At 50.5% G+C, this 26,963-nt stretch overlaps 7 protein-coding genes across 7 annotated transcripts; 5 read left to right on the top strand and 2 right to left on the bottom strand.

Moving 5' to 3' along the window:
* Positions 1–67: 67 nt before the first annotated feature.
* Positions 68–1,988, bottom strand: ALT_1350 (uncharacterized protein; the record flags this gene model as incomplete). Its single annotated transcript, XM_033561641.2, has 8 exons — positions 68–418; positions 511–778; positions 830–934; positions 990–1,158; positions 1,223–1,615; positions 1,695–1,764; positions 1,815–1,907; positions 1,971–1,988. 8 exons carry the CDS (start codon positions 1,986–1,988, stop codon positions 68–70), a joined length of 1,467 nt encoding a protein of 488 aa, XP_033417532.2.
* Positions 1,989–4,614: 2,626 nt separating this feature from the next.
* abnA (putative extracellular endo-1,5-alpha-L-arabinase) lies at positions 4,615–6,345 on the top strand (the record flags this gene model as incomplete). The annotated part of the gene is made up of 6 exons (XM_089599145.1): positions 4,615–4,881; positions 5,030–5,379; positions 5,443–5,506; positions 5,560–5,645; positions 5,708–5,839; positions 6,036–6,345. The coding sequence occupies 6 exons, from the start codon at positions 4,615–4,617 to the stop codon at positions 6,343–6,345; spliced, it is 1,209 nt and encodes a 402-aa protein (XP_089456291.1).
* Positions 6,346–8,199: 1,854 nt separating this feature from the next.
* On the top strand, positions 8,200–9,312 carry ALT_1348 (intradiol ring-cleavage dioxygenase; the record flags this gene model as incomplete). The annotated part of the gene is made up of 1 exon (XM_033561643.2): positions 8,200–9,312. The coding sequence occupies one exon, from the start codon at positions 8,200–8,202 to the stop codon at positions 9,310–9,312; it is 1,113 nt and encodes a 370-aa protein (XP_033417534.2).
* A 391-nt stretch (positions 9,313–9,703) lies between these two features.
* Positions 9,704–13,872, top strand: ALT_1347 (uncharacterized protein; the record flags this gene model as incomplete). The annotated part of the gene is made up of 11 exons (XM_089599144.1): positions 9,704–9,792; positions 9,850–10,218; positions 10,266–10,562; positions 10,607–10,892; positions 10,941–11,031; positions 11,150–11,408; positions 11,454–11,525; positions 11,579–11,822; positions 11,868–11,930; positions 11,980–12,291; positions 12,337–13,872. 11 exons carry the CDS (start codon positions 9,704–9,706, stop codon positions 13,870–13,872), a joined length of 3,618 nt encoding a protein of 1,205 aa, XP_089456290.1.
* Positions 13,873–13,928: 56 nt separating this feature from the next.
* On the bottom strand, positions 13,929–14,272 carry ALT_1346 (uncharacterized protein; the record flags this gene model as incomplete). Its single annotated transcript, XM_089599143.1, has 2 exons — positions 13,929–13,959; positions 14,004–14,272. 2 exons carry the CDS (start codon positions 14,270–14,272, stop codon positions 13,929–13,931), a joined length of 300 nt encoding a protein of 99 aa, XP_089456289.1.
* A 4,985-nt stretch (positions 14,273–19,257) lies between these two features.
* Positions 19,258–21,108, top strand: ALT_1345 (dihydroxy-acid dehydratase; the record flags this gene model as incomplete). The annotated part of the gene is made up of 2 exons (XM_033561647.2): positions 19,258–19,298; positions 19,383–21,108. The coding sequence occupies 2 exons, from the start codon at positions 19,258–19,260 to the stop codon at positions 21,106–21,108; spliced, it is 1,767 nt and encodes a 588-aa protein (XP_033417538.2).
* Positions 21,109–23,551: 2,443 nt separating this feature from the next.
* Positions 23,552–26,908, top strand: ALT_1344 (putative MFS transporter; the record flags this gene model as incomplete). Its single annotated transcript, XM_033561649.2, has 7 exons — positions 23,552–23,800; positions 25,259–25,431; positions 25,478–25,654; positions 25,698–25,811; positions 25,857–25,881; positions 25,928–26,544; positions 26,593–26,908. The coding sequence occupies 7 exons, from the start codon at positions 23,552–23,554 to the stop codon at positions 26,906–26,908; spliced, it is 1,671 nt and encodes a 556-aa protein (XP_033417540.2).
* Between the last annotated feature and the right edge of the window lie 55 nt (positions 26,909–26,963).

Below are 26,963 nucleotides of genomic sequence, written 5' to 3'. Positions count from 1 at the left end.
CTTTCATACTTCAAGCCTAGACGGCAACGAATCTATGTGCTGTTGCTGAGATACAAATATACCGGACTCAGGCTTCCACGGCTTCCACGGCTTCCACTGGCGGCTCCAGAAGCGACATCCGCACCATGACCTCGACCGAGCTCCACAAAAGACCCGACGGCACATCTCGGTCCCACTCGAAATGGGGATTGACAAATTGCATATCGAACAGGAACATGAATTTGGCGAGGGTGAGCCGAAGCTTCTGCAGCGCGATCTGCCGGCCCGGGCACGAGCGGGGACCCGCGGAGAACGGCCGGAAAGCGCGCATTTCGTCTGGGTTCTTGGGGTCCAACCAGCGTTCGGGCTTGAACATGTCCGGGTCGTGCCAATACCTCGGGTGGCGCTGAAGAGTGTACAGATCCGCCGAGACTAAGCACTATTCGTTCACTTCTGTCAGTTGCGGGGTCCGAGCGAAAACGGCACGAGAACAAGAAGAAACGCGAAACAAAAGAAATCCATGCGACGTACTCCAGGGGGAACGTAGACCCCGTCTACCACCGCGCCTGTCGAAACCCTACTCGTGAATTGTCCGTTCAGGCCGGGCCAGAGTCGCAGTCCCTCGTTTATACAGGCAGTAAGGTACGGAAGCCCTACGAGTTGGCTGTCGGTGATGGGTTTGCTGGCGGAGAAGTTTGACCGGATCTCCTGTTGTAGAGTGCGGTAGCGCACAGGATCTTGCATAAGGGCGCATAAGATTGCTCGGGTGGAGGACTCGGATGTTTCGAAAGCGGCATAACTGAGAATCTTTAGCACTTTGCTTCGATGACTGAAAGCGGTTGCGGCTCACATTAGACCAGTCACATTGCTAGACATCTGCTTGGTCAAGTAAGGGTACTTGTCGTTCTTATATGGTATTGCTTGGGAAACGAAGGTGCTCTTGCCTTCGGCTCGCCTGTGTACATCTGTCAGTGGTGGGCCATCAGCATGGGCTTGGCCTTCAGACATACTGCTTCAGTGCAACATCAAATAGGTGCGCTGGGTCAAGGTATTTTGGTATCCAGAAAGGACCAAAGCTATCGACGAGTAACTTGAGTCCGCGCCGGCTCAGAAGGAACGAACCCAGCGCGAAGGCAACCCCGATCAGGTTTTGGTGAGTTTTCTGGCTGGTCCAGTTATCTATCCACAAAACACATCTGGTTAGCATGTGGTGGTGAGATGAATAGTCTTCACATGGTGATACCTTTCAGCCTGTCCGGGACGGCATATCCCAGTCCCAAGTCGCCTATGAGGTCCCATTCCAACTTCTCCAGGAGACCGGTGAGATTAACACACACGGGCACGCCAGGTTTGATGTTCAACCCGGCGACGAGCTCGCTGAATCGTCTCTCGTGGTGGGCCTCCAGACCGCCCGCGACTGCGAGACGGATGGCTGGTTGGAAGACTCTCCTCAATTCTTTCTGCTCTGCTGGGCTGTGATGGCTGACGAAGGTGACCCCCGGTGGGCAGAGACCCTCCACAGCCGACTGGAATGATCCATATGTGATGAAGGAAGTGCTGTTTGTGTTATAGATGGTATCGTGGGCACTGAGGGAGCAGAAGGAGAGTTCACTTGGTCCGAGGCGTACGACGTCGCCTTTATCCTCGGTCAGTCTGTCCGAGAGAGTGAAACGAGATGAGAGTTAAGAGGGAAGAAAAGGGTACCAACGACTTACCATGTTTCTGATGCTGCTCCCGTATGCCTTGATTGAGTTTGTTCGACCAAAGAACGCGAATTAACCATGACTATATCTGTTAATTCTGACCTTGACGACGCTGCGTAGGACCTGACTCACTGGGCATAGTTTGGCGAATCGGGGCCCGGGAACTTCAGCCAAAGCATCGGAATATACGTAGTACACGGCATAGGCAACGCAAAGAACCGATGCCTACAGCGAGCGACTCGTTAGTACAAAAAACATCCATAGAGGTGAGGACGAAGAGAATCTTACCACAATCACAGCCTCCATAATGACAGAGAACTGGAATCCAGTTATTACGGAAATCTGTCAGAAAGCCCGAGTTGCTTCCTATCTCCGTCCAGTGCTCAATCCTGGCAATCGGTGCAGACCCTTTTTTTTTATCTCCCCATATCTACCGGAAGTTGGAAGGAGGAAGGGATGTGGCCAAGGGGGTGTGCACGCGGCCGACTAGAGTATACATGCACGGGCAAAGTTGATTCATTGGGTCTCATCCACACCACATAGCAGGATTGTATCATGTAACGCCAGACCTGCGCTGAAAGATTTCTAAAACGAGAGCGAATACGCATTGGCATACCACGTTGGAGCAAGGGATGAGGAAGCTTATGCGTTTGGGTGATTGTGATGAGCATGGAATGCACGGGATATTTGTTGGAGAAAGGGCTTCATCCTGCTGCAAGCTGGGAAGCTCGACGGGGGTTTGGCTCGGAGGTCTTCGTGCGTTCAAACGCCCCGCGCTGGGTCAACCTGCTTGATCGATGTCTCTGTTGCAAAGCTGGGATTTCTACTGGAATAAAGTTGGTAAAGGACGGGCTGGGAAGAATCCTTGGACTGCAAGGGGCAGCTTATGATCATCGCGGAGGCGGTATTGTACCTGCGTTTCATCGTAGGGATGGGGGAAGGAGATGAGATGGCGCATCAAGGGATAAACCAAGCTGGGAAGATTGATTTGCATTGTTATTACTCCGCATCGTGTGTTCAAACGCTTGTGAGATAGGTTCGGACTATTGAACTGACAAGAAAGCTAGTCATTTGCTGAAGCATTTCCGAAATATTTTCCGGGCACAACTCGTGCACGCCTGCTGCCCTGGAGTGGCTAGCTGGCACCGGAAAGCATAAACTGAAGTAGTGGAAGAACCTTGAGGATCAACTCAAAAGTGTTCTCGCAACTTGCAAGATCTCTTTCACCATTCGCATTGCGGTATTTGTTGCTTTGTTGCCTGACCATCAAACTCAATCAAGAGGTCTGGGAGCCCATGTCTCATTTCTATTTCCGAGCCCCGTCAGACATCCACATTCCTTCAATGGAGTGTAGAAATGGACACAAGCTTAGGATCGTGCACGGATCGAAGCAGAGATCTTGGTGATGAAGGCAATTGCTCAAGAGCGAGGTTTAAAATTAGGTTCCAAGTATTTGTCTCGGCGATCCCAACGCATAATAGAACCGGACAGCACCGAGCTCAATGACATGCGTTATATGACCATCTCAAAGTCGTTATGAGCGAGAAGAGAACGCAGAACGGGTTAAAGAGGAGGAATTTATTTCCGCACGACCTGCTGATTTCCTATGAACCCCGCCAATATTCTCAGTTTGTATGACTGGCTCCTTTCAACTCGAGGAGCATTCAAGTCTCTTACCTGTCAAACAAAGAAAAAAGACAATGTGCTTATACAGCAGCACCAGCGATTCTTTGCTCGCGATCTTAACTCGTTGAACGCGTCCTTAGCCTCCAAGTAGAAGAAGTGCTCCGAAGATCGCAGTAGCAAATCGTGGGATCTCCTCATTTTCACTGCGCAGTGAAAATGGCACTGCCAGAGCACCATCCACGCCTCTTTCTGTGCAAACCTTGTAAAATCGTCTTCTTGTTCGCCCTGAGAAGGCAAGCCCAACAGACCATTGGTGAGGCAAATGGACTAGCAAAGGGACGATGATACTGTGTCCGGCACTCAGACACATCCCCTGCCAAGGGGTTGCAAATCTTTCCGTGAAGCGTTCTGGCATGCATGAACTCTGGCTCGGGTGAAGACAAGAGGGAAGAATCATTCATAATGCGACGAAACTTGCATCTTTGGCTGAATCCACGTTCCACAATTGCGTTTGCCTAAGAAATACCTGGGATAGCCTCGTATTCGTATGGTTATCCTGATTAACTACCGGCAGCCCCGGCTCTAGACACTCAGACTCCACGAGGAATGCCCAATTGGTGGGTATCCACTGCGTGTTGCAGCTAGTAGTGCTAAGACAATCCGAAACAGCAACTCCACCGGAATCTGGATAGATATATTTTTCCAGCAACGCGATACTCGGCAAGTCATCGCACTTCAGTCCTTCAATGAATTATGAGACCAGCATATCTAACCAACGGGATGCGTTGAGGAACTTCGATGAAAGAGCAGGATGAAGGATCCCAGCTGTTACCCCGCATTTTCCTCCGCAAATCCCGTAGAGTGCAGCGTGGAGATGTCGGCTGATTTGCAGGGATTATCATGCTAAGTAGCCAGTACCAAGTGATGCATACAGAATCACCAAATCGAGATCATTATGGATGCCGAAGTGCAGGATGGAGACCACCAAGGACAATTTCCGAGATTCCTCTTGCCCTGCGATTGCTGGGATCAGGGGAAGCTGAAACTCACCGTGCCATTAGTATAAGCCACTACTACCCACCCATCTTGACGAGTGTGACAGAGCTAATGAGCCTAATGTAGATAGATCCTCCCACCGGAGCAGAAACGGGCAAATGTTTTGCGCAAATAGTTCATTTTTGCTTCGTGAACCCGTCAGCAGTATCAGCGGTTGAATACATCGCAGGCATATATATAGTGAAAACTTTCCTCATATCATGCCTCTTTTCTCACCATTTTGAGATCGAGTAGAGTTCGTTCAGTTACCATGCCTCCCTCAGCTTTCGTGGCTGTAGCGTCCTGCCTGGCAGCCTTGGCCCATGGCTATGCCAACCCGGGGGCATGTTCCGGAGCTTGTAACGTTCATGATCCTGCCCTGGTTCGAAGACAGTCTGACGGAAAGTACTTTCGATTCTCTACTGGCAATAAGATCTCCTATGCGTCATCCTCTTCCATTCAAGGTCCATGGACTGTGCTAGGCTCCGTATTGCCGAGCGGATCGTCGATCAACCTGGCTGGAAAAGACGATCTTTGGGTTAGTAATTCCTCAGTTGACTGCATCTCATTTTATTCCACCCAGCCCAGATTTCCTGTCTGACCACCCCCATGCCCTTCGCATATAATGCGAGGCCCCCCGGACATGCTGCGTCCCTCTTGCGTAAAGGCTGACTCGAACTGCATAGGCACCGGATGTCTCCCTCGTCAACGGCGTCTATCATGTGTATTATTCAGTCTCAACCTTTGGATCCCAATCCTCCGCCATCGGTCTCGCAACATCCTCAACCATGGATTTGAACTCATGGACCGACCATGGTTCGACCGGTATCCAGTCCAGTTCCTCAAAGCCGTACAATGCGATTGATGGCAACCTCTTCAACGACGGGGGAACCTATTACATGAACTTTGGCTCCTTCTGGCATGACATCTATCAGGCACCCATGAACTCGGCCGCAACGACCGTGACATCCTCGTCCTATAATATCGCCTATAACCCCTCTGGAACCCACGCTGTCGAAGGAGCATTCATGTATAAGTATGGCAGTTACTACTATCTCTTTTTCTCTGCAGGGATCTGCTGCGGCTATGACACGTCCAGGCCGGCATCCGGGCAAGAGTATAAGATCAAAGTCTGCCGGTCTACCTCAGCGACTGGTAATTTTGTAAGTAATCGCAGGAAGAGACCTCGAAGGTTGTAAAGCTGATATTGTCTTAGGTTGACGCTAGCGGTGTCGCTTGCACGAATGGTGGCGGCACGGTTGTCCTCGAAAGTCACGGAACCGTATACGGACCTGGTGGACAGTATGTCTCCCATTCACATCGCTCCATCAGTAAACAAGTTTCAAAGCGCTGATTCTTCACAGGGGTGTCTTCACTGACCCGAGCCTTGGCCCTATCCTTTACTACCACTATGTCGATACCACGATCGGCTATGCAGATGGCCAGAAGCGCTTTGGATGGAATAAAATTGATTTCTCTAGCGGATGGCCAGTCGTGTGAGCAAGCGGTTTCTTTCTGTGCACCAATCGCTTGAAGAGTAAGTGGACAGACTTCGTTGTTCAAGTTTGAAGTACTCGAGAGTCATTTATCAAGGAACATTATCGTCTGTCATATATCGAATGAAGGACTGCATGTGCGGATGACCAAGTAACGTAGAAGTAATGTAGGTGAAATCTGCTGCTCACTGGAAAGAAACTGCTTCGAGCAGGTGCAGAGGGAAGAGGACGGGGTTGGACTGCCCGAGGCCGGCTGTATTCTGCCCTCTGCACGTCCAATTCATACATCTACCACATTCATATTGGCCACTTTGAACATCGAAGAACTCCATCGTCTCAACGTCATGCGTTACTTGAGCCTTGAACAATACATGCAGAAAGAAATTCTAGCCATACCAGCCCATATTGCTATCCTGAAACGTACTTTAGGGCCGTACTCCCGTGCCATCGCCACTCCTGATGAGTATGATGGCGTGTGCATACCATTCTCTCTGGTTCTTTACTGAGGTGCGCATATCCTCGTTTCCACCAAATATTTCAAATGATTACTGGGGAATTGTGGTGGGTTAGACCGAAGCTCATGAGCTCAAATTTGTGATAAGAACGCAATTTTTGGATATCGACTATTCTCCTTCCAAAAAGCCGATGGCCAGGTCTTTTCCACCAATCTCGACTGATCGTGATTCTTAAGCTAATTCTCTACGTTTAAAATGAAGTACTCGAAGCGGATTCCGTCGTTTTATGTGAACTGTCACCCATGACGTTAAGGTACACCAGACTCCCTATCAACGGGGACTACATTTTGGACTCTGGTGCACACTGGTAAGCGACCCTGCTAAAGGTTATTATGATAGTTAATCAGGGAATAAATTCGCGGATGGAAGCTGGCTGTACACTCGGATTTACTGCACTTGTGGAACCGTTGTTCTTCTCACAGAAGCAAGCCGTGGGCTGAGCGAATCGTCGGAAAGAATCAATGAGTATGAGAAGACGAAGACGGAATCTGCACATCTCCAGCTGAACGAAGTCTTCGTGATCGACAGTTCCACAAGTAGATGCGTAAGTAGATGCGTCCGCTTCTACAGGGATGTTGACTCTGCTGCTCAGCTGAAGTGAAGGTAGCAGGGAGTACCGTTTCATTCATGGACTCTCCGACGAATGAGAGGGGGTTGTGATTTGACAAGCGTGTACGTCCGAAGATGAGGATTATGCACATTTCGTGATGGCTTAATATTGACCAGAATGTTATTCGTCTCGATGACCGTGAAGACACGTAGTGGCGCCGTGTCCACGTCTAGACCTGAAAATGACTCTGCATGTGGCTGATTGCAAGACCAATGCATCAGCACACTAGAGATTAACTCCCATTTAAATGAGCGGGGTATTACTCCGTACTCGCGGCGTGTTTGGAAATAGACCTGGAGTTATCCCCATCTCGAAACGGAAGCATTCCGAAAACAGTCAATGCAGAGGATGGAGATCTGCGAGTCGATTGAGAAAGCATAACGCGGGAGGACAGGCACACTCGATGCTCATTTGGGCTATATTCGTATGCCTCATTACAGAGGCCTTTGGCTATTATTTGATGTGATTTCGCTTCCACCTGCGCTGAGTCTGCCGCACACATTTGCCATTTATGCAGCACATATCTGTACTTTGACCAGATGCTTCCAGCTAGTTTTGCCTGTCACATTGCCTCGGCCACATGCGCTGACTTGATCAGATGGCTGGGACCTTCGCTCGTTTGATAATGCGTCGAGGCCATCGTCAGGTACGTTTGATCAATCCTCTGAGTGATCATAATGGCTAGACGATGATTGGATCCTTCGGCGAATGGATGCAGATCATTACGCCAACTGTCACGGCAGAAGAATCAGCTTGCTTATGACTGGCTGGATGTTGATTAAGCTACTCTTTATTTTCCACCAGTGCGCAGATCTTGCCGTTGTGGACACGCAGGCTAAATAAAGGTATTCGTCACCCACTGACGACTCTCTGTCTTGGCACAGCGGAGTATGTTCACATTCTGCTGCTCCGGAGAATGAGCAGATGCAGGTATTAGCTTTCTCGGCATTGAGAGAAGCAACGGGTTTGCATTAGATGGCCCGAAGCTTGTCATTATTCGGGTGGTGTTACTCCTAGGAGCCTAGCAGTTGACGCGTCGAGTCGGAGTTGCGATAAGCGACTATCAAGCAAACGATCTCTTGATGGGCTCTCTCTCAACTTCACGGGAAGTGCTTGAATAGCATATGGCAGCTGGTCGTCTATATAAAGGGTCCGCCGTCCGCTGGCTATCCATGGTTCTTCACTAGACAATCCCATAGATACTTTACTACCGATATCATCACCGAAACCTCGAAATGCAGCTGAAGCAAGCTCTTTCTCTTTATATACTCGGAGCCTCCTTGGTGTGCGCTCATCCTGGCCACGAGGAGAAGCGGGCATCTAACGAGCTGCTGGCGTTCAAGGCCCACGTCCGCCGTGGTCTTTCGCTGTGTGCGCGCTCTTTCGATGAGAGTGGTCTCAATGCGCGCGCCATTGCTCGCCGTGCGAAGCTCGCCAGCGAGTACCGGCGCCGTAAGCTAGCCGTTCGCGACACCGACGACGTGCTCAACACCTCTCACCTGTCCTCAGCCGACTACACGGCCTCGACCGACGAGACGGAAATTTTCAGCAGCACTGGCACCTGCGTTCTGAACCCCGAGGGCGAGGTAGGCCCCTTTTGGGTTAGCGGAGAGCTGATCCGCTCGGACATCATCGAGGACCAGGCCGGTGTCCCAGTTCTGCTGGATATTCAGTTCGTCGATGTCAGCACCTGCCAGGCCGTCGAGGGCCTGTACGTTGACACCTGGAGTTGCAACGCAACCGGTGTATACTCTGGCGTGAGCGGCAACGGCAACGGCAACAGCGCGGACACCTCCATCCTTGACGAGACCTTTTTGCGTGGTATCGCCAAGACGGATTCCGACGGTGTGGTATCATTCAACACTCTCTTCCCCGGTCACTACTCGGGCAGAACGAATCATCACCATATCATCGCCCATTTGAATGCCACCTTGCTTTCCAACAACACCTTGACAGGCGGCACAGTTCCCCATATCGGCCAGCTCTTCTGGGACCAGACCCTCATCGACGAAGTGGAAGCTACCTCTCCCTACAGCACCAACACTGTCCAGCAGACCACCAACGCCGAGGACCGCGTCTTCTCGGACGAGACGTCTGGCACCACCTCGGACCCAGTGTTCAACTACGTCCTCCTCGGAGACAGTGTGGAGGATGGATTGCTGGGCTGGGCCACTGTGGCTGTCGACCTAACAGCAACCTACACACCTACTTATAGCTTCGTTTACACCTCCAGCGGCAGTGAGGCAGTGTCTGGTAGTTCTGGTAGTTCAGGTAGCAGTGGTAGTGCTCCTGGCAGCAGCGGCAGCCCCCCTTCTGGTGGCATGGGTGGTGGACCTGGCGGATTCTGAGCGTCTTGGGTCTGGTATAAAGTTAGGGAAGTCACTGCTCTCCCCTTCATGTCGAATTGTCGTTTATTGAACTTGTGTGTCTTGACAGTTTAGAGGATGTCACTCGTTTGGCGATAGTCTCCCTCTCTGCAACTGAAATTATTTGTGCCTCTTTCTATGTACAGCACTTGTATTGTAATCACTTTTTAAATGCCCAAAGTTTTTGATACTCAATACTCAAAACCATGTATCTTGACTCCTTGAGACATACGGAGTGTTTGCCATCATCGGCTATACCCGCGTCGGGGAAAGATTTCCTCTCGGCCGAGGTTAACCACATTCCAACTTCAGTCATGGACTCATGAAATATCATCCATCATCTTGAATATCGACAAGTGATCGAATCTTCAAAATGGATCCTCGTCCCAAACCAACACCAAGTAAAAGCTTCCTCAAATATCACGCTGGCTGGCGTCGTGTGGTCAGCCATTTCAGCCCATCGTAAGTCTGCTCACTTTGCTGGCACACCCATCGCAACACGACACTGACAATCCACAGATGGTTCTCCACGACAATGGGCACCGGCATCGTCGCCATTCTATTCCATATCATCCCATTTGGACATACATACCTGCATTATGTATCCATCGTCTTCTTCATTCTCAATATCGTTCTCTTTGCTGTAGTGCTCTCCATGTCCATCCTCCGGTACACGCTGTACCCCGAGATCTGGGCCGTGATGATCCAGGACCCGACAAACTCGCTCTTCCTCGCGACCTGTCCGATGGGTTTCGCGACACTGATCGAGATGTGGGTGTTCGTCTGTGTGCCGCTCTGGGGAGAGTGGACGAGGACGGTGGCGTGGGCGTTGTGGATTGTCGATGCGGTGGCGGCTGCGTCGGTGACGGTGTCATTGTCGTTCATTCTGTATTTCCAGCCACTGATGACTTAACGAAAAAGGCTGACGATAATAGGATTTCGCAAACGTATATTACGTCGCTCGAACGCATCACCGCGCTGCAACTTCTCCCTATCGCGGCGACTATCGTTGCGGCAGGGACCGGGGCGGAGGTTGCTGAGATTTTGCCAGATCCGAAGCATGCCATGGGCACTGTGCTTGTCTCTTATATCCTCTGGGGTATGGGGACGCCGCTCGCGATGACCATTCTGGTGATATACTACCAGCGTCTGGCGGTGCATAAGCTGCCGTCCCGGGAGACGATTGTCAGTTGTTTCTTGCCGCTGGGACCGCTGGGCTTCGGCGGTTTTGGGTAAGTCCTTATTTCCTGTTGTACAACTTGATCTGACGAGATAGAGTTCTGTATCTTGGAAAGGTTCTGCGCAAACTCGTCGAGACTCACGAAGTGATCGACCCCATGGCGGGATCGGTCGCATACACCATGGGGCTGTTCATCTCGCTGCTTATGTGGAGTTTCGGGCTGATATGGCTTGTATTTGCTCTTGCGACCATCTATCATGCGTCCCCGTTCCCTTTCAATATGGGCTGGTGGGGATTCACCTTTCCGCTGGGCGTGTATGCGGCGAACACCCTCCTGCTGGGTGAGCAGCTGGATTTGATGTTTTTCAAGATCTTTGGGATGGTAAGCATATATCACTATTTAAAATACTTCAATTACTAATTCAGATAGATACTCAGTGTGGCCGTCATCGTCCTGTGGCTGGTTGTAGCCGCCCGAACAGTGCACGGCGCCTGGCATGGGAGTCTTTTCTACGCACCTTGTCTGCAGAATCTAAAGAGCAAGGAGGATCCAGCAGAAGCTTCTATTCGCCAGGCATGATATAAGCCCCCAGTGCATAGTAATGATGATATAGATCTCGCCAATTTTAGTCCGATTAGGCAATCCCGCTATCCTCTTTTGTCCGCAGTATGCGCCAAGCAAGACATCAGCCAATCCAACCCTGGTCAATTCGGGATATCACCACAGTAGTGCTGACGGAGTAAATTGGAAATTCCAGCCGACCCGGCGCCTCGTTTCTGCGACTGAGATATCACATGGTGAGATGGATAATGAATCGCGTGCGGCTGAGGACGGGGCGTATTTCATTTTCTGCCCCTCCCGGACTCTCCATCATGTCCCTTTCTCCAAGGCATTATGGTACGTCCCCCGCCACCCATACAGTATACATGATATTAAACTAAGTGAACAGGAAACCGAAAACGAATTTCCCTTCCTCGAGGAGGTATACACGCCTCCCTCACAATCGAAGATCGAGTACGAATCTCCTTCATCTTATGTCCGAGAAAGAAGCTGACATAAGGACGTAGTTTCGTGTTTGTCCACGGTCTTAACCCCCGTGGCAGAAGTGACCATCCCTACGAAACATGGCGCCATCAGAACGGCACCTTCTGGCCGAGGGATTACCTGCCGCAAGATATCCCTCACGCGCGGGTGTTCGTGTACGGATACAACTCGAACGTGACGAATCCGCAGGCCATGTCAACAGCGAGTGTGAAAGATCATGCGAATACGCTGTTGAATTTGCTCGATATGGAGAGGAGTCCGCAGCTGGTATGTCCAGGTTTACTTGACGGGGTGCGGAGCTGATGATGGTAGAATACGCGTCCGCCTAAGATTGTGTTCATCGGGCACAGCTTGGGGGGCTTGGTGATTAAGCAGGTAGGCCGCATCAAGACTTGAGTTGAAAAGAGTGAGATTGACGTGATAGGCTCTGCTCAATGCGCATGAGGATCCCAAGTATACGGCTATCCGACTGGCCACCTGCGGGCTCGTCTTCTTTGGGACTCCCCATCGTGGCGCCAAAGGGGTTGAAGTGGGCAAGATTGCTGCCAAGGTCGCTCGTTTCGTATCGAAAGGACATGCAAGTAACGAGCTGCTGGATTGTCTCGAGTACAATTCGCTTTTCACGCGGCAGATGTCCAGCCGTTTCAGTCACCAACTGGAGGACTATCGGGTCGTGAGTTTCGTGGAGGGTAAGGAGGTGCTGATTGGAGGCGCAGGCCCGGCGTCCGTCAGCCATGTAAGCATCCTCTCCCTGCTGATGGCCAAGTACTAAAGAAGGCAGTTGGTTGTGGACGAAGAGTCGGCCGTCCTGGGCCTCCCCGGCAATCGGGAAACCAGACTCAAACTCGACGCCGATCACTCGCAGATGTGCAAAATCGGGTCGCGCGGCCCCATGTACAAACTTATCAAGGGCAACATCAAGCAGATCGTTGACCAAGTCCTCGTCGCCGAACAAGGATACATCCCGCAACAGTCGACGTCGCCCCATCCCGGCCCACCACTACCTCCGCGCATGCACACCAACAGCAGCTCTCCTTACCCTAGTGCCACACCTCAGACGACCGGCCCACGCATCGTGGGAACATTGTACGCGGCAGTCGACAGCGACCCACGCTCCATCCAGGCGGCCGAACACAAGAACGCCGGACGCTGGGATCAAGCGCGCAACCTGGAGTATGCCATCTTCCAGGAACACTTGCGGACGCTGGGTCCAGACCACAACAGCACGATCGTGGTGGGCTACAATCTCGCCGAGATCGACCTCGAGGCATCGTACCTCGCCAAAGCAACCGAATGGTGCAAGTGGGTATGCGATCAGGGCCAACGGACGTTGGGGTCCCGACACCCTCTGACCCTGAGAGCCGAGAGCCTAATGGGAGAGATCCTCTGCGCACGAGGCCGCTACCAGGAGTCCGAGTCGGTGTGTGCCAACGTGCTCGCCCGCCAGCAGATGAGCATCGGCGACGACGACCTCGACACGCTAGAGACCCGCCGACGCCTCAGCATGGCATACAGCAATCTCGCCCAGGAGCAGAACGCGATCAACATCGCCGAGAAACGCCACGAGGCGCTGCAGCGCATTCTAGGTCCACAGCACATCCGCGTGCTGGCCTCCGCGCTCGACACCGTCGAGGTGGTGATCACGTCGCGCACGCAAAACGGTGACAGGCTCCTCGAGATGCGCTTCAGCGGGGAGATCGCCAACACGACGGCGCAAACGGGCCAGATCGCGCGTGAGGTGACCGATCTCCTCGGCCCGCGGCACCCGCTTTCGCTCCGTGCGGTGCGCCTACAGGGGATCCTGCAGATGCTGCAGCAGGATTCGACCACTGCGTCGGAAACACTGCGGCGGGCACTTGCAATCGCAGAGGAAACGCTCGGGCCCGACCACACGGAGTCCATGGCCCTGGTCGCCACCATCGGGATCATGTACACGCTACACAGCGACGGGGGGAACTACATTGCGTTCATGGTGCCGGGGAGCAGCAACAACAAGCTGGAGATGGCGCGGCCATGGCTAACGCGGTACCTTTCGTGGGCAGAGACGCGCAAAGGCAAGGACAGCTCCGACGTGCAGTCAATGCTGGATATGCTGGCGCAGCTGCACATGGCCCGGCAGCAGTACACGGAGGCGTACAAGTACTACGAGCGGCTGGTGGAGTCGTACCAGGCGGCGGGGATGGCCGTTCCGTCGCTAGTGCAGACGAATTTGCAGACGTGTCGCACGCACACCATGCTGCTTACACAGTTCTCGTCCCGGGGATCCGGGTCGGCTATTGAGGGGATACTGAATTCGTTTGTGAAGAAGCGTTTCTAGCCTTTTCTTGCTACTGAGGATATATATCGAATCAATTCATGACCACAATCACTCAATCAGTTAGAGAACTTCTCGGGAACCTTGTATCTGCTCCAATTAGCCATTGTACTGTATGACAGGAATAAACCTACCCAGTAGCCTTCTCAAACTGCTCCCGAGCGGCATCGGTGATCTTCTCATTCGTCGAGCGCATCTTGGCAGAGTCGATCTTGCCACCTCCGAAGCGCTGTTCAAGAGCGTCGAGGCCTGCAACGTTAGCATACGTCCTCAGCCAAGGGGGAGGGTAGGTACCCTTATCGACGAAATCCTCCTGCTGACCCTGTGTCTGTCCCTGGGTTTGGTTGGCGGATGTGGATTGGCTTCCGCCGAGTTTGGAGGCGAGGCCGGCGAGTTTGTCCATTTTCTTTTCAGATATAGAATTTGATATTCTTGAAGTGTTGAGATGCAGGACGAGAAGTGAGATCAGGGGTAGAGGGGTTATATATGGTTTATCATCCCCCGCAGTGGTTTGCGCTATCGTGCATGCCTGACCCGCCTGCATGAATCAGTACACTCTGATTGGATAGTTTAGAAAAGTGGGACAGATTGAGTTTAGATAGGGGAAATTGATACAAGATCTGGACAATTGATTGGATAGTTTGACATGGAAACTTCAATCATTATGTCAATATTCTACTAAACGGGAATAGCAGATCAATAGGCGCATCTTAGTGAGCACCCTAGAACTAGCTAGGTAGTAACTATCCTTAGAATAGCATGTCTGCACTGGCGACCATCTCTCAAAACAACACATCAACAACAAGACCCTTTGATTAATCTCTGAGCTCACACACAACGCCCTAGCGTACTAAAGATTTTGACCACCGGGAAGTGGTATGGACAGAATCTAGCAGCCACAACCAGCAGCCGGAGATATGCCATGAGAACAGGCTTAACTAATGCTACCCTTTCCACCCAACGTAGCAGTCCAGCACCATTCACCTCTGTCAGTATTGCCGCTGGCCTTCCAGCAGAACCCGCCAGAGCATCCATAAGGCGCATCAAGGTAGCAAGCATTCTTCAGGGTTGTCGGTGGCTAGCACGAGGTTACCTCCGAGTACCATGCTGGCGGATGCTGCTGGAGGATGTTGAAGGACAGCTTCATTGTGGATGGGCTTGTAGACAGGTGTCAGTCCTTGGTGCTGGGTCAAATGCGGGTAGGCTCACATTGCTGTTTTCAATCAAAATCTGTGCCAATGGGAGTGTGTTTCTGACTTGAGATCCAATTGATTGAATGGAATCCAAACTTGTGGAGGAGACAAAGAGGAAGCCAGAAAAGGTGGTTTTCGAGCCCTCTTTATGCCGCATCGTTGACCCCTCTCAAGACCACAAAGGAAAACTATGAGCACCAGAAACGATCAAAATCGGCTCGCACTGACCGTGAAGCCGTTTTCTCTAGTCTGAGTTGATTGATTGTCCGTTACTGCGTCAAACTCTGTCAGACCTCTCCTCTAGCTACAGCGATATTAGATTGGAGCGGAGTATGCTGAGTTCGAATTCGTACAGACATACTGGCTAGCCTCAGTGGAGACATGTAGAACAGTTTATGGACATTGATATAATCATATAATTGTTTAACCATTTATCGTATAATGCCTTGGCAGGTCGATGACGGCGGCTCCAAGGGATTAGTTTCCGACGAACTCCTCAAATGGGCTAAGTGATACCGGGGTCATCGCCCGGCCAGCTGGGGTAGTAACCATTCCTAACAGAGCAAATCTAACTTAATCAGGCAGTTTATGGCAAGACTCTAAAGCAGAGGTCTGTCGGAGGATATAGATACTGGCCTGGGTTTGAATTCCTCAGATATTCAACGTAAATATCGGGTCATAAGAGCTTAAAAGAATACAGTAAGGGCTTCTAAAGAGAGAGCACAAACAGAATGCAAGTTGATCCACCTAATAACTATGAGTCTGACCATGTTATCTAACCCAGAGGTTATTATTCCACGATTAGCTCTAGCTCATCTAACCGCCATGCAGTGTGGCCTAAGTGTCATGGCCAACTGTGTTGCCCTAAACCCAAATCAACGTCCTACATTTACCTACTTAGGATCATGTCTCAGGCTTGTACTAAAATATAAAACACAGCTAGCTTGGCATCTATGGTCACCTAGCCAGGCATACTGGACTACTTCTACTGCATGGTCTAGGACATATGTGATGTGCCATGCATGTAGTGTGCTCTAATTAGCCTTAGAAGTGAATCAATCATAGGTTCAGGTTTGACCGCGCAGACTCATAAGTACTGTATTAGAATAATAACACTGGACTAAAATTAATATGCTCCTTAGTCTCAGGTAGTGTATAATATTTCATCCGCTTTGTATTTGCACACGCACAGGGGCAGGAGTCGTAGGTCAGGACCAAGGAACTGTTAGGAAGAGGACGGACAAAGAACCATGTTAAATGGTCTTCTGGACTCGTAGGTTTGTCTAAACTGTGAGTACATCTTACATAATTGAATACTCGTGGTATCACCATATGATGCTGCAGGGACTGATTGAAATGGTCACACGCCAGCATCCAAACGGCGACTTATACAGGCTAACCGGACTAGCGCCAGTCTGGGGCGCTGTATCAGACGGGAATAACCGCCCGGTGATTCAAAGGACGTACGTGGCGGATTGGCAGAGAAAAAGTAGAGGCAGTATTTACGTTGGGAAGTCGCCCAGCCTAATACGTTAGCGGCCGTCAGGGTCTTGGACAGCCCAACAGAATATGTATTTGCCTAGTCTTTGGTCCGTTAATCTATCCTTAGCTTTTCTGAACCCCAGTCAGAGTTACCTTTAATGGCCTTAGTATTGCACCGCCCCGTAGGTGAGGACCCAATCAGGCAGAAGAGAAACCTAACCAATGAGTCAATGCTACGTATGGACGTTCTGCTTTCCATCTATCCGTCTTATGACTAACATATTACGATATCTAAACAGTGAGGGTATACATAGGTGCTACATCTCATTTTGTGCTCAGTTTTGTTACAACTTGCCTTCCCAAAACACAATATCAGTAGGGCCCTTCCCCTGTCCATTTCACGTTCGGGATACAGAGGTACTGACTGTTTGCTACAGATCTAGGAAATCATCGGCATGAAGCTCCCTCATAACCTCATCTTACTCCTTGGATCAACCTCCATCGCATGGGGTATTCTTCTCCCCGCCCCAGGCGCCACTGAAGAAGAATGCGGACGTCTGGGAATTATGTATTATGATCCAGACGACCTTCCCGAAGGCGCAAGTCCCGAAGATGTACGCCATTGCGATGCTCATCCTTTGAGCGCCCAGAACTACTGGGGCTGGGGAGACCACTTGCCCCGCTGGTTGTTCCCTTGAGGCACGCAATAGGCGAGGCCAGCGATGATTCGTTCTGCCACGGATGGTATCTGTCTCTTGCGATTAAGGAATCACTGCTTCAAGATCGATTATTAGTACTGCCTTTACATTGTGATGTCTTGCTGCCCAATGTCCGGCTGATGTCCGGCTCATGTTGTCCTGCGTTTGTCTCGGCCAGTGTCAGACGAATCAAAGTGTGTTTACATATGGTACAATGAGCAGTCTCTGATCGTATCCGTAATTATGGCCTCTGTATGGCTAAGCAGATAATTTATAAGCAATTGAATCCCGATCATGCAAGGACATACTGGCTGTGGGGAGCCCTACCGGTTGAGCAGAAGAGGTGATCTTATGCCAGCGATGTGGCCAACTGGCTTGATCGTGCGAGAAAATAGTGGACGTCATTTTGTAGAATAATCATCCTTACGTGTGGAAGTTCCTGTACTGTGGTCTACCTCGTGACCCTCTTGGGTATACTTGATGTTGGTCGCATTGGACTCTTAATCAATATCGGATCCCCCCAATCACACTCAGTCCAATAACTCTGTATTAGTCTCCTTGAGCTTCCCACGATCGGATCTGGGGAACCTGCTTGACCTGAAGAGAAGTTATCCAGAAACGTCTAACCTGTACAAACTTCCCCGCTTTGCAGGTGCGAGAAGGTTCAGGTCAGAGAGGCGGTTTATCGAGGCCTTTCCTACTTGCAAGGGACCTCCTTTTCCCGTGTTGACAGAAAGGATAACAGGCATCAGTGTGCGGTGCTACCGATGATGGTACACCCGAACGGACCGATGTCAGTGGGAAGATGACACGCTGCAAGTGCAGGTCGCAAAACGTATAAGGACAGCTCAGCCGCATGAGTCGTCACGCTGGGGAATTTGTCGGGAGCTTCGCGAGTAACTAAACGTCCAAGCCATCATAGCACTTGCTGCTCGCATTCATGCTGTCTCAACTTGGAGGTAGTTCCCAGCCTATATTCCCATGCTAATATGGTGCCGAATACTGACTGCCAAGTTTAATCGCTGACATATCCAACTCGACCCGCTGCCCCGAAGACACATTTACTCGCGATCGCTCGAAATCTGCCGCCAGTTCAGACTGTATGAGAACGAGCTCACACGATCGGGAGATCGCGATAGTATCAGTACTAGGTTAACAGATCCCTAGACTGAATGAACCCTGCTGGACCGTTTGCCATATAAGGCGGTGGATGCAGACGGGCTAGATGTGACGTCCACTCCGACTTCGGCTTTCTAATCCAGGCGTGGATTCGGATATTCCCCTTAGCGGAACGTGCAGTTGCCTCCGATCGACTCTTCATGCGTGTCGAAGAGCTCATTGAATGGGTCAAGTGGAATGTTTCACTCCGGACTTGTGTGCGTGCTGCCGCAGGCTTGGTAAAACACGAGCCCGTCGCCCCACCCTGAGAGTTGCAGTTGGTGGTGCCAGCCATCCACGTCTTGGAGAGTTACGGCCATTCGGGCTTCTTTCCGTTGACTCCAGGGAATGGTCCGAAAGTCAATCTGGAGCCTGACAGGCTAAGGAAAGCCAAGTGTACCTACCCGTGCTAAGCGGCAGACGGCATCTCAGTGGGTCGCCGGACTTGACACCTCTCTCCGAAGGGCACAATTGTGAGCAGTCCAGGTATTTAGGTATCGACGGCATGCACCGGCGATGACTGGACGAATAAGTGCTCCCTGGTCACAATAATAGGACTGCTACTAAGGGTGAGACACAGTATTGGAATTTATATCTCGGAAATCATTGGTTACTGATATGTTCAAAGGCCTGAGGCCACTAGTGGGCCATCAGCTTGACTGCTCCTATTGCGACCGAGTATCCCCTGGCGACGACACATCCCTCGATTGCTTTTAACCACTCTCCGACCATCGCGAAGTACGATTCGGAAATAGAAATAAGTCGGTCGTACCTTCTAATTGATCTTTCCTTCCTTTGCCTTCTCGCCTTCAAGGACAATCATGATGATTCAAAACGCGATTCAGTCCAGAATTCCGATGCTGAGTCGTCAAGGTTATCTAAGAAACCAGGGGCATGGGTAAGTACACTGTTCTCATCATACCTTTCGATTTTCCTTTTTTGTTTATTTTAAAGTTTAGTTGAATTAATTCAACAATCACAGTCGTCTCTTCTCCACCACCTCTCGTCGATATGCGGATGCAAAATTGAACAGAGTTTCGTCCAAGATCACACAACCCAAATCGCAAGGTGCCTCGCAGGCCATGTTATATGCCACTGGTTTGGAAGAAGAGGATATGAACAAGGCCCAGGTGGGAATCTCCTCGGTGTGGTTCGAGGGGAACCCTTGCAACATGCACTTGATGGATCTGTCCTCAGTGGTACGCGACTCGGTTGCCAGGGCAGGTCTGGTTCCCATGCGTTTCAACTCGATTGGGGTATCGGACGGAATCAGCATGGGCACCAGCGGTATGCGATATAGCCTGCAGAGTCGTGAGATCATCGCCGATGGCATTGAGACGGTCATGAACGGACAGTGGTATGATGCGAATATCTCCCTTCCAGGCTGCGATAAGAACATGCCTGGTGTCGTTATGGCCATGGGCCGGGTCAACCGTCCAAGCATTGTGATCTATGGTGGTAGCATCAAGCCTGGTTGCAGCGCTGGTGGCCAGACGTTGGATCTGGTGAGCGCCTTTCAGTCATATGGCCAATACATTACTGGTCAGATTGATGAAGCGCAGCGATTTGACATCATTCGCCATGCGTGCCCGGGAAGTGGTGCGTGTGGTGGCATGTATACTGCCAATACGATGGCAACGGCTATTGAAGTTCTCGGACTCACAGTTCCGGGCAGTAGTAGCTGTCCTGCAGAAGATCCCCGCAAGAAAGCTGAGTGTGAGGAGATTGGAGGGACTGTCAAGAACCTTTTGAAGGAAGACATCCGCCCTTCGGATATTTTGACTCGCCAAGCATTTGGAAATGCAATGGTCGTGGTCAATATCTTGGGAGGTAGCACCAACGCAGTCATGCATCTGATTGCCATTGCCCAGTCTGTCGGGATCAAGCTCACGATTGATGATTTCCAAGCTGTGTCGGATAAGACGCCGTTTCTGGCAGACCTAAAACCATCTGGCAAGTATGTCATGCATGACCTGTACAAGATTGGCGGCACACCGGCCCTACTCCGGTTCCTGCTCAAGGAGGGCTTGATTGACGGGTCTGGCATTACTGTGACCGGCAAAACAATGAAGGAGAACGTTGCATCCTGGCCCGATTTTCCTGAAGACCAGTCCATTATCCGGCCTCTGAGCGACCCTATCAAGCCGACAGGTCATCTTCAAATTCTGCGTGGATCCTTGGCACCTGGAGGCTCCGTTGGTAAGATCACCGGTAAAGAGGGTCTCCGATTTGAAGGCACTGCCAAGTGCTTCGACTATGAAGATGCCTTTGTGGAGGCTCTTGAAAAGGGAGAAATTAAAAAGGGTGAGAAAACTGTTGTTATCATCCGATACGAAGGCCCAAAGGGTGGCCCTGGTATGCCGGAAATGCTCAAGCCCAGTGCCGCCATTATGGGGGCAGGTCTGGGTCAGGATGTCGCCCTCCTTACCGACGGCCGATTTTCTGGTGGGAGCCATGGATTCTTAATTGGTCATATTGTGCCTGAGGCAATGGATGGTGGACCGATCGCTTTGGTCAAAGACGGTGACAGGGTAATTATTGACGCAGAAAAGCGAGTCGTGGATCTAGATATATCCGCAGAAGAGATGGAGAAGAGGAAGAAAGAATGGAAGGCGCCTGATCCACGCGCAAAGAAAGGCACTCTAAAGAAGTATGCTGCTCTTGTCAGCGATGCCAGCCACGGCTGTGTCACTGATGGACCACTCTGATGATTGTGCATGTGGACTGCGAATATAAGCATTTCGAGTATCTGATAGTTAATCTGATAGTTAACATAGGATTAGCTAGTTTGAAGATACTTGATACCAAGTGAACCTGGCTGCCCCCTAAAGAAGGAACCACATATCCCCAAGATAATAGGTCTCCGTGCTCATGAGACATCATGGTAATAGCAATGCTGCTATTGCACGCCATTGAAATCTTGCAGAATGATTATGCAAGAAGATGGAATATGAAGTAAGAGTTATATTAGCTTATATCCCTGCATATCTTAGGCGTGGCACCTGGATAGCGGATTCGGACTGGTCTGTGCTCGCCGTGCAGAATCACCATTTGCAGGTTGCCTATGCTTATTGGCCACGTAGTACTGAGTACTAGCCACTAGACAGCCCTTCTATGCATTTCGTCGTCATAGCCTGTCATTGGTGGTGGGGATCTTTTGGAAGGTCTACGAGTCTAGCATCTAGACCGGAACATTGGCTTTGGTTGGCGTATTAGGACTGGAAGGAAGGCAGTCATCACCGGGATCATCATATGGACTATCGAGTTGGCGTAAACCTTAAATATCCCACCTGTCATCCAATCATTATGGACAGTCATGTGGCGGTGTTGACATTATTATCCAAGAACACCATGAAATCAAACATACTTACTTACTTATACTTATTTACTTACTCAGCACATGCTTAGCCAGTAAGTTAAACTAGGAACACCAGCCCTGCCCTGTGTATATATAGTCGAAGGATGTTACCATCCTCAATTCTCCTCATATCAATATTGAATCAATTTGCAACAGTGTGATCAGTGTCTTCATCCAACTTTTCCCACAATGGCCTTATCAGCCGAGGCGATAATTGCTCTCATAGCTCTATTCATTGCTTCTGTTCCTGGCATTCGGTTGGTGGTCCGCAACAGAGACCGGCTCCGGCAGCGGTGGAGCCAAGGAACCAGTACCCAAGGCTCGGCTTTAGCATTGTCTGGTACAATCTTAGCTTCTATGCTTATCTTTGTGTTGCGGGGTTATTCTAATTCTTTATTGATGTAGTAGTCCATGACCGACCGAATGAAGAGAACCATGAGAATGAGCAACCCAACTATACTCCTAACTCCCATCCAATAACCCCATCTTACCTTCCGCTGTCTGCAACAAGTGATCCATCCCATCATCATCGCCATTCTTCGTTATTCGAGCCCATTTATACTGTGCTGCAAAGATATGAGAATAGTAGAGGACAGACCTCGCAACGAGTGGAAAGCGGCCTTTTCTTCTTCGCCAGGGTGAGCATTCCTATACATGACAAAATCATGCGGGATTTTGGTTAACGCTTCCCTCGTATGACTTCGCAGTCCTCCGACCCTGGACGGACCGCTGAGAACGAGTCCTTGACAGGTGGTGGTACCGATGTCGCTTCTTCCTCCCATGAGGAATTACACCAGCTGGTGTAGGAAAATTTGAGTCCTTGGATGAGGGGGCTTATAGACATGTGTGTATACTTGCATGTTTGCGTGTTCTAATAGATTTGCTGTCTGCATCACATATCTCAGAAATGAATATATATGAACGTATATCTTTCTTCGCATCTGCCATAGTCCTCCCCAATAAAGAAAGCTGCATACCTTTTATATGCAAGAGGATAAAGGAAGCGATCGTGCATACTGGTGTTCTCGCATTATTAAATACTTAACTCTGTGGAATGACTGTATACATACCAGTAAAAACTGTAAATAATAACATAGGAATTGACATTATCGGTATGATCTCAATGTATGATAGCATTATCGAACAATCCGAGCCTTGGCTAAGATTATGATTATGCGCATTCAGGAACAATACCTGCAAACTACCTCACTACATACTATTATACAAACTCTGAAATAATTGTTGATAATAAGGTTACATCCGAGACAAAGCATTCCAAGACCATGTTCAGGCAACCAGCTTAAACCTGGTCATTATCGTCCAATGTAAGACTTTTCCTTGGACATCCCTGTCCAGTCGGGGTCCGACAGACGCTACCGCATTTCTTGTTGGATATTGGCAAGTCTAGTGGGCTTGACCCTGGCTTAGATTCTCCGCAGGGAGCCGTACATAGATAAACAACCGCTGGTTCACACCTTGGATTGGATGCTGTATCCTGACTCTGTTGGTTTCTGACTCACTTTACGGTTGTCTCTCATTTATAAAGAACGTAGATGGGTGGCCTGATGAAGATATTCCCTTGCTATAAAGGCCAGAAGCGAGAGTCCAATCTCGGGCGTCATCAGGATCTTCACTTTCCTCCAATCCTGCCGAATTACTTGTGAATCCCCCAGTCTCGTGAAAGCACATCCTCGCTCAGAACTTCGCATCCTCACAACTCACATTGACTCAAATCAGCAATGAGAATAAACATCCTTACCATTCTATCCTTGCTCATCGCCAGCAGTCTCGCCATGGCTACAACCAGATACACCGAGCCTATCCCCGAGGGAATCCCCGTCCTCGAAACCCGCAAACAACTCAACGACATGGCAGACCAATATCCTATGGGGACCCTGGACGATAGAAACGGCGGCTATTATCTGCTCGACCATGATGGTACCGTCTTAGCCGTTACGTCTGATTCCCTATGCGAGGAACTGGACGCCTCTATGGAAGAAGCGAGAAAAATTCATGCCGATAACCTGGACGACGAGGCCGATGTTGGTCCTAGGGGTGATAATGCGGCTGCTACTTGCTCTCACCCGCGCTGTCATACCCATGCTTTGTGTCGCACATACAGTGATTGTCATGTTTGTTCGTCGAGCTTTCATTGGTGTTTTTGATTTTGTATTTGCGATGCTGCTGAAGGAGTAGGATGGCTTTAAGATGCGCGAGAAGAGACTAAGCTCTCCTCAGGGGTTTAGACATATTGCTATTATTGTGTACTAGGTATTCAACATACCTTAACTACTTATGCTTCGGTCCATGCAGAGAAAATACTGAATCAAGTACAATTCTTTCAACATCTGGCTATCATCTGTTAATAGGCACAGAGTCCCGTCGGGATAGTGGAGCTAGAAGGTAGTGTATCCCATTCAGAGGCATAAGTCATTTGGCAACTGTTATACTCTCCTCTTCCATGAAGATCAAGGAGATCTCCAAATGTAGAAAAGCCATCTAGAGCTCCACAGGCATACTTGGGGTTTGAAACTTTCGGAAAAATCCCCAGTCGAAATATTCCCACCTCGACTCTCCGCATACAACGTTTCACCCATTTAAACTCTGATACTCTACCGTGTGAGATAGAATGGAAACATAGAATAGCGTGATATTCGTAACTCTCTACGATGAAGCTATCTAACGCACGAGGCAGAGGTAGTGTGTGTTGCGCTAGACCCAATTCGGAGGTATAGTCGAAGAGTACCTCTCACATACCAAAGTATAGAAGGCCCAGAATGGTGGTTCTCACCTGGTAGTAGTCCCAGCAGCATGCTCGGCCAGCTCTATCTCACCGGATGGAGCAGAAGAGCAGATGCCAAGAGATCCCTCTTGCACGAAACAGCCAGTCTCCGAGTCCTCCGGACTATTCCCCTACCCCGGACTAAGGCCGTGCACCTACTGACGGCGATATTCCAGTCTGAGCTCGTCCTCGGGGGTTTTCTTCTGCATGGTACAGCGTAGTCGAGGTCCCCAAGGCTCCTCCTGTCTCAAGATAGTCGCCGGGCGCTTAGGACTTCGGGCTCCTATTGACTACGATTTGAGCTTCAGTCACCATGTGCTTTAAGTCGGCCCTTCATCTACAAGTTGCCAGTACCTTGCATGTATCCTCCGAGATTGTCGTTCATTGTTCAGCTAAGTTCGGATTTCTGGCCGTGAGACGCGGGACGAACTCCGAGACGAGGCGAGCTTTACCGGCAGAAAGGGTTAGATTGCTAGTACGATCTCGCATTGTGGGTTTACTCAAGAACCTAAGATCACTTTACGAGGCAAAAACTACTCGGACTGCATTACCCCGGCCCCGCATCCCCGCATTGTCCAGCTTGTTCGGTTGTGATGGTGATCTCGGACATCTTCCGGGTCATCATACTCTTAAGGAATCCGGCCTTTTAAGACAAGGATTGTCATAGCTATCAGCAACCAACAGGACAGCCAACATGTCAAAATCACCAACTGAACAGATAGAATTTACGCAGACGAAATTGGAGAATGTCGCGGACACCCTGTACGAGGCCTACGCCTCCAAGGGCCCCGAATGGCACAAGCAGATGACCCGACGCTTACTCCGAAAGGTGGATCTGCATCTCCTGCCCTTCTTGGTGGTGATGTATCTGCTGAACTTCCTGGATCGAAAGTATGCTTCCTTGCCTCAGAGTAAAATCAAGCTGACCTCTTCAAAGCAATCTCTCACAGGCTCGGCTTGGCACATTGGAAAAAGACCTGGGGATGACAGGGACCGACTTCAACCTGGCGACGAGTATCTTGTTCGTCGGATACCTGCTCATGCAGCTCCCGTCTAATCTGCTGCTGACGCGCGTGAAGCCGTCGTGGCTGCTGGGTGGTGCGATGGCGATCTGGTAGGTCTCCCTCTTTGTTCCCCGGATTGATCTGACCAGATAGGGGCATAATATCTGCAGCTCAGGCAGCAACGACTTCCTTTACAGGGTTGATTCTTGCGAGGTTCTTTCTCGGGTTTGTGGAGGCGCCTTTCTTTCCGGGGGCGATCATGTTGATGTGCGTATACACCTCAAGCCTAGTATGCATGTGCTGATTTTGTAGGTCGAGTTGGTACACCCGGCAGGAGGTATGACTACAGTCTCTGCATCCAAAGAAGGTACTAATCAAAGTAGCTGAGCCATCGAATTGCCTGGTTTTACGCCGGTAGTTCCCTGGCCAACGCTTTTGGCGGCCTCATAGGCGCGGGTGTACTGGGCAATCTGGACGGCGCACACGGGATTGCGGGCTGGAGATGGCTGTTTATCATCGAGGGCAGCATCACAGTCGGAGTATCACTCTTCTCGACCATCTGTCTTCCCAACTACCCGGCGACTACTTCCTGGTTGGACGAGACCGAACAAGCCTATGCTCAGTGGCGCCTCATCAACGACGCCGGCGAGGCGGACGATACAAACGCTGTCAGCATCAAAGACGCCATGGCGATGGTGTTCCGGGACCGACGAATCTATCTCTTCATTCTGCTACAGCATAGTTCTCTCCTGTCGCAGACTTTCCAATACTTCTTCCCGACGATTGTCAAGACACTGGGCTACGGGAGCATCGAGACCCTGCTGATCACTGCGCCCGTGTGGGTCGCCACGTTCCTTGTTTCTCTGTTGGTGACTTGGACTTCGGGACGAACCAACGACCGCAGTTGGCACATTATCGGCTTGATGAGCGTGAGTGCCTTGGGTTGTATAATCTGCACGGCCACGACCAATGTTGGTGCAAGGTTTTTCGCCATGTTTCTGTACGCTGCTTACCTCAGATAAATTTAAAGAGATACTGACAATGGTAGGATGCCCATGGGCGCTGTGTCAGCTTACCAAATCATCATTGCCTGGGTGGCCAATTCCTTCCCCCGTCCGCTCGTCAAGCGCTCGGCAGCTATCGCGACGGCCAACATGATCGGGAACACGGCGACGATTTATGGTAGTTATATGTGGCCTTCATCGTCTGGCCCGAAATACGTTCCCGGGGGTAGTGCGACGGCTGTGGTTGCGGTTCTGGTGGCCGTGTTGGCGTGGGTCATTCGGATGGTGCATGCGAGGATGAACAAGAGGTTGGAGGAGGAGGATGAAGTGGAGAATCGGGGTTTCCGATACATTCTGTAAACGTTTTCCTAGTATTAAAGAATAGGTGCGAAACATGCGGCTGAGTACCGTTGAA

The sequence above is a fragment of the Aspergillus lentulus genome (assembly GCF_001445615.1).
Source record: "Aspergillus lentulus DNA, contig: Alt04, strain: IFM 54703, whole genome shotgun sequence".
NCBI lineage: Eukaryota > Fungi > Ascomycota > Eurotiomycetes > Eurotiales > Aspergillaceae > Aspergillus > Aspergillus lentulus.
The sequence above is the reverse complement of the archived record's forward strand: the minus strand, read 5'-3'. Positions and strand labels throughout refer to the sequence as shown.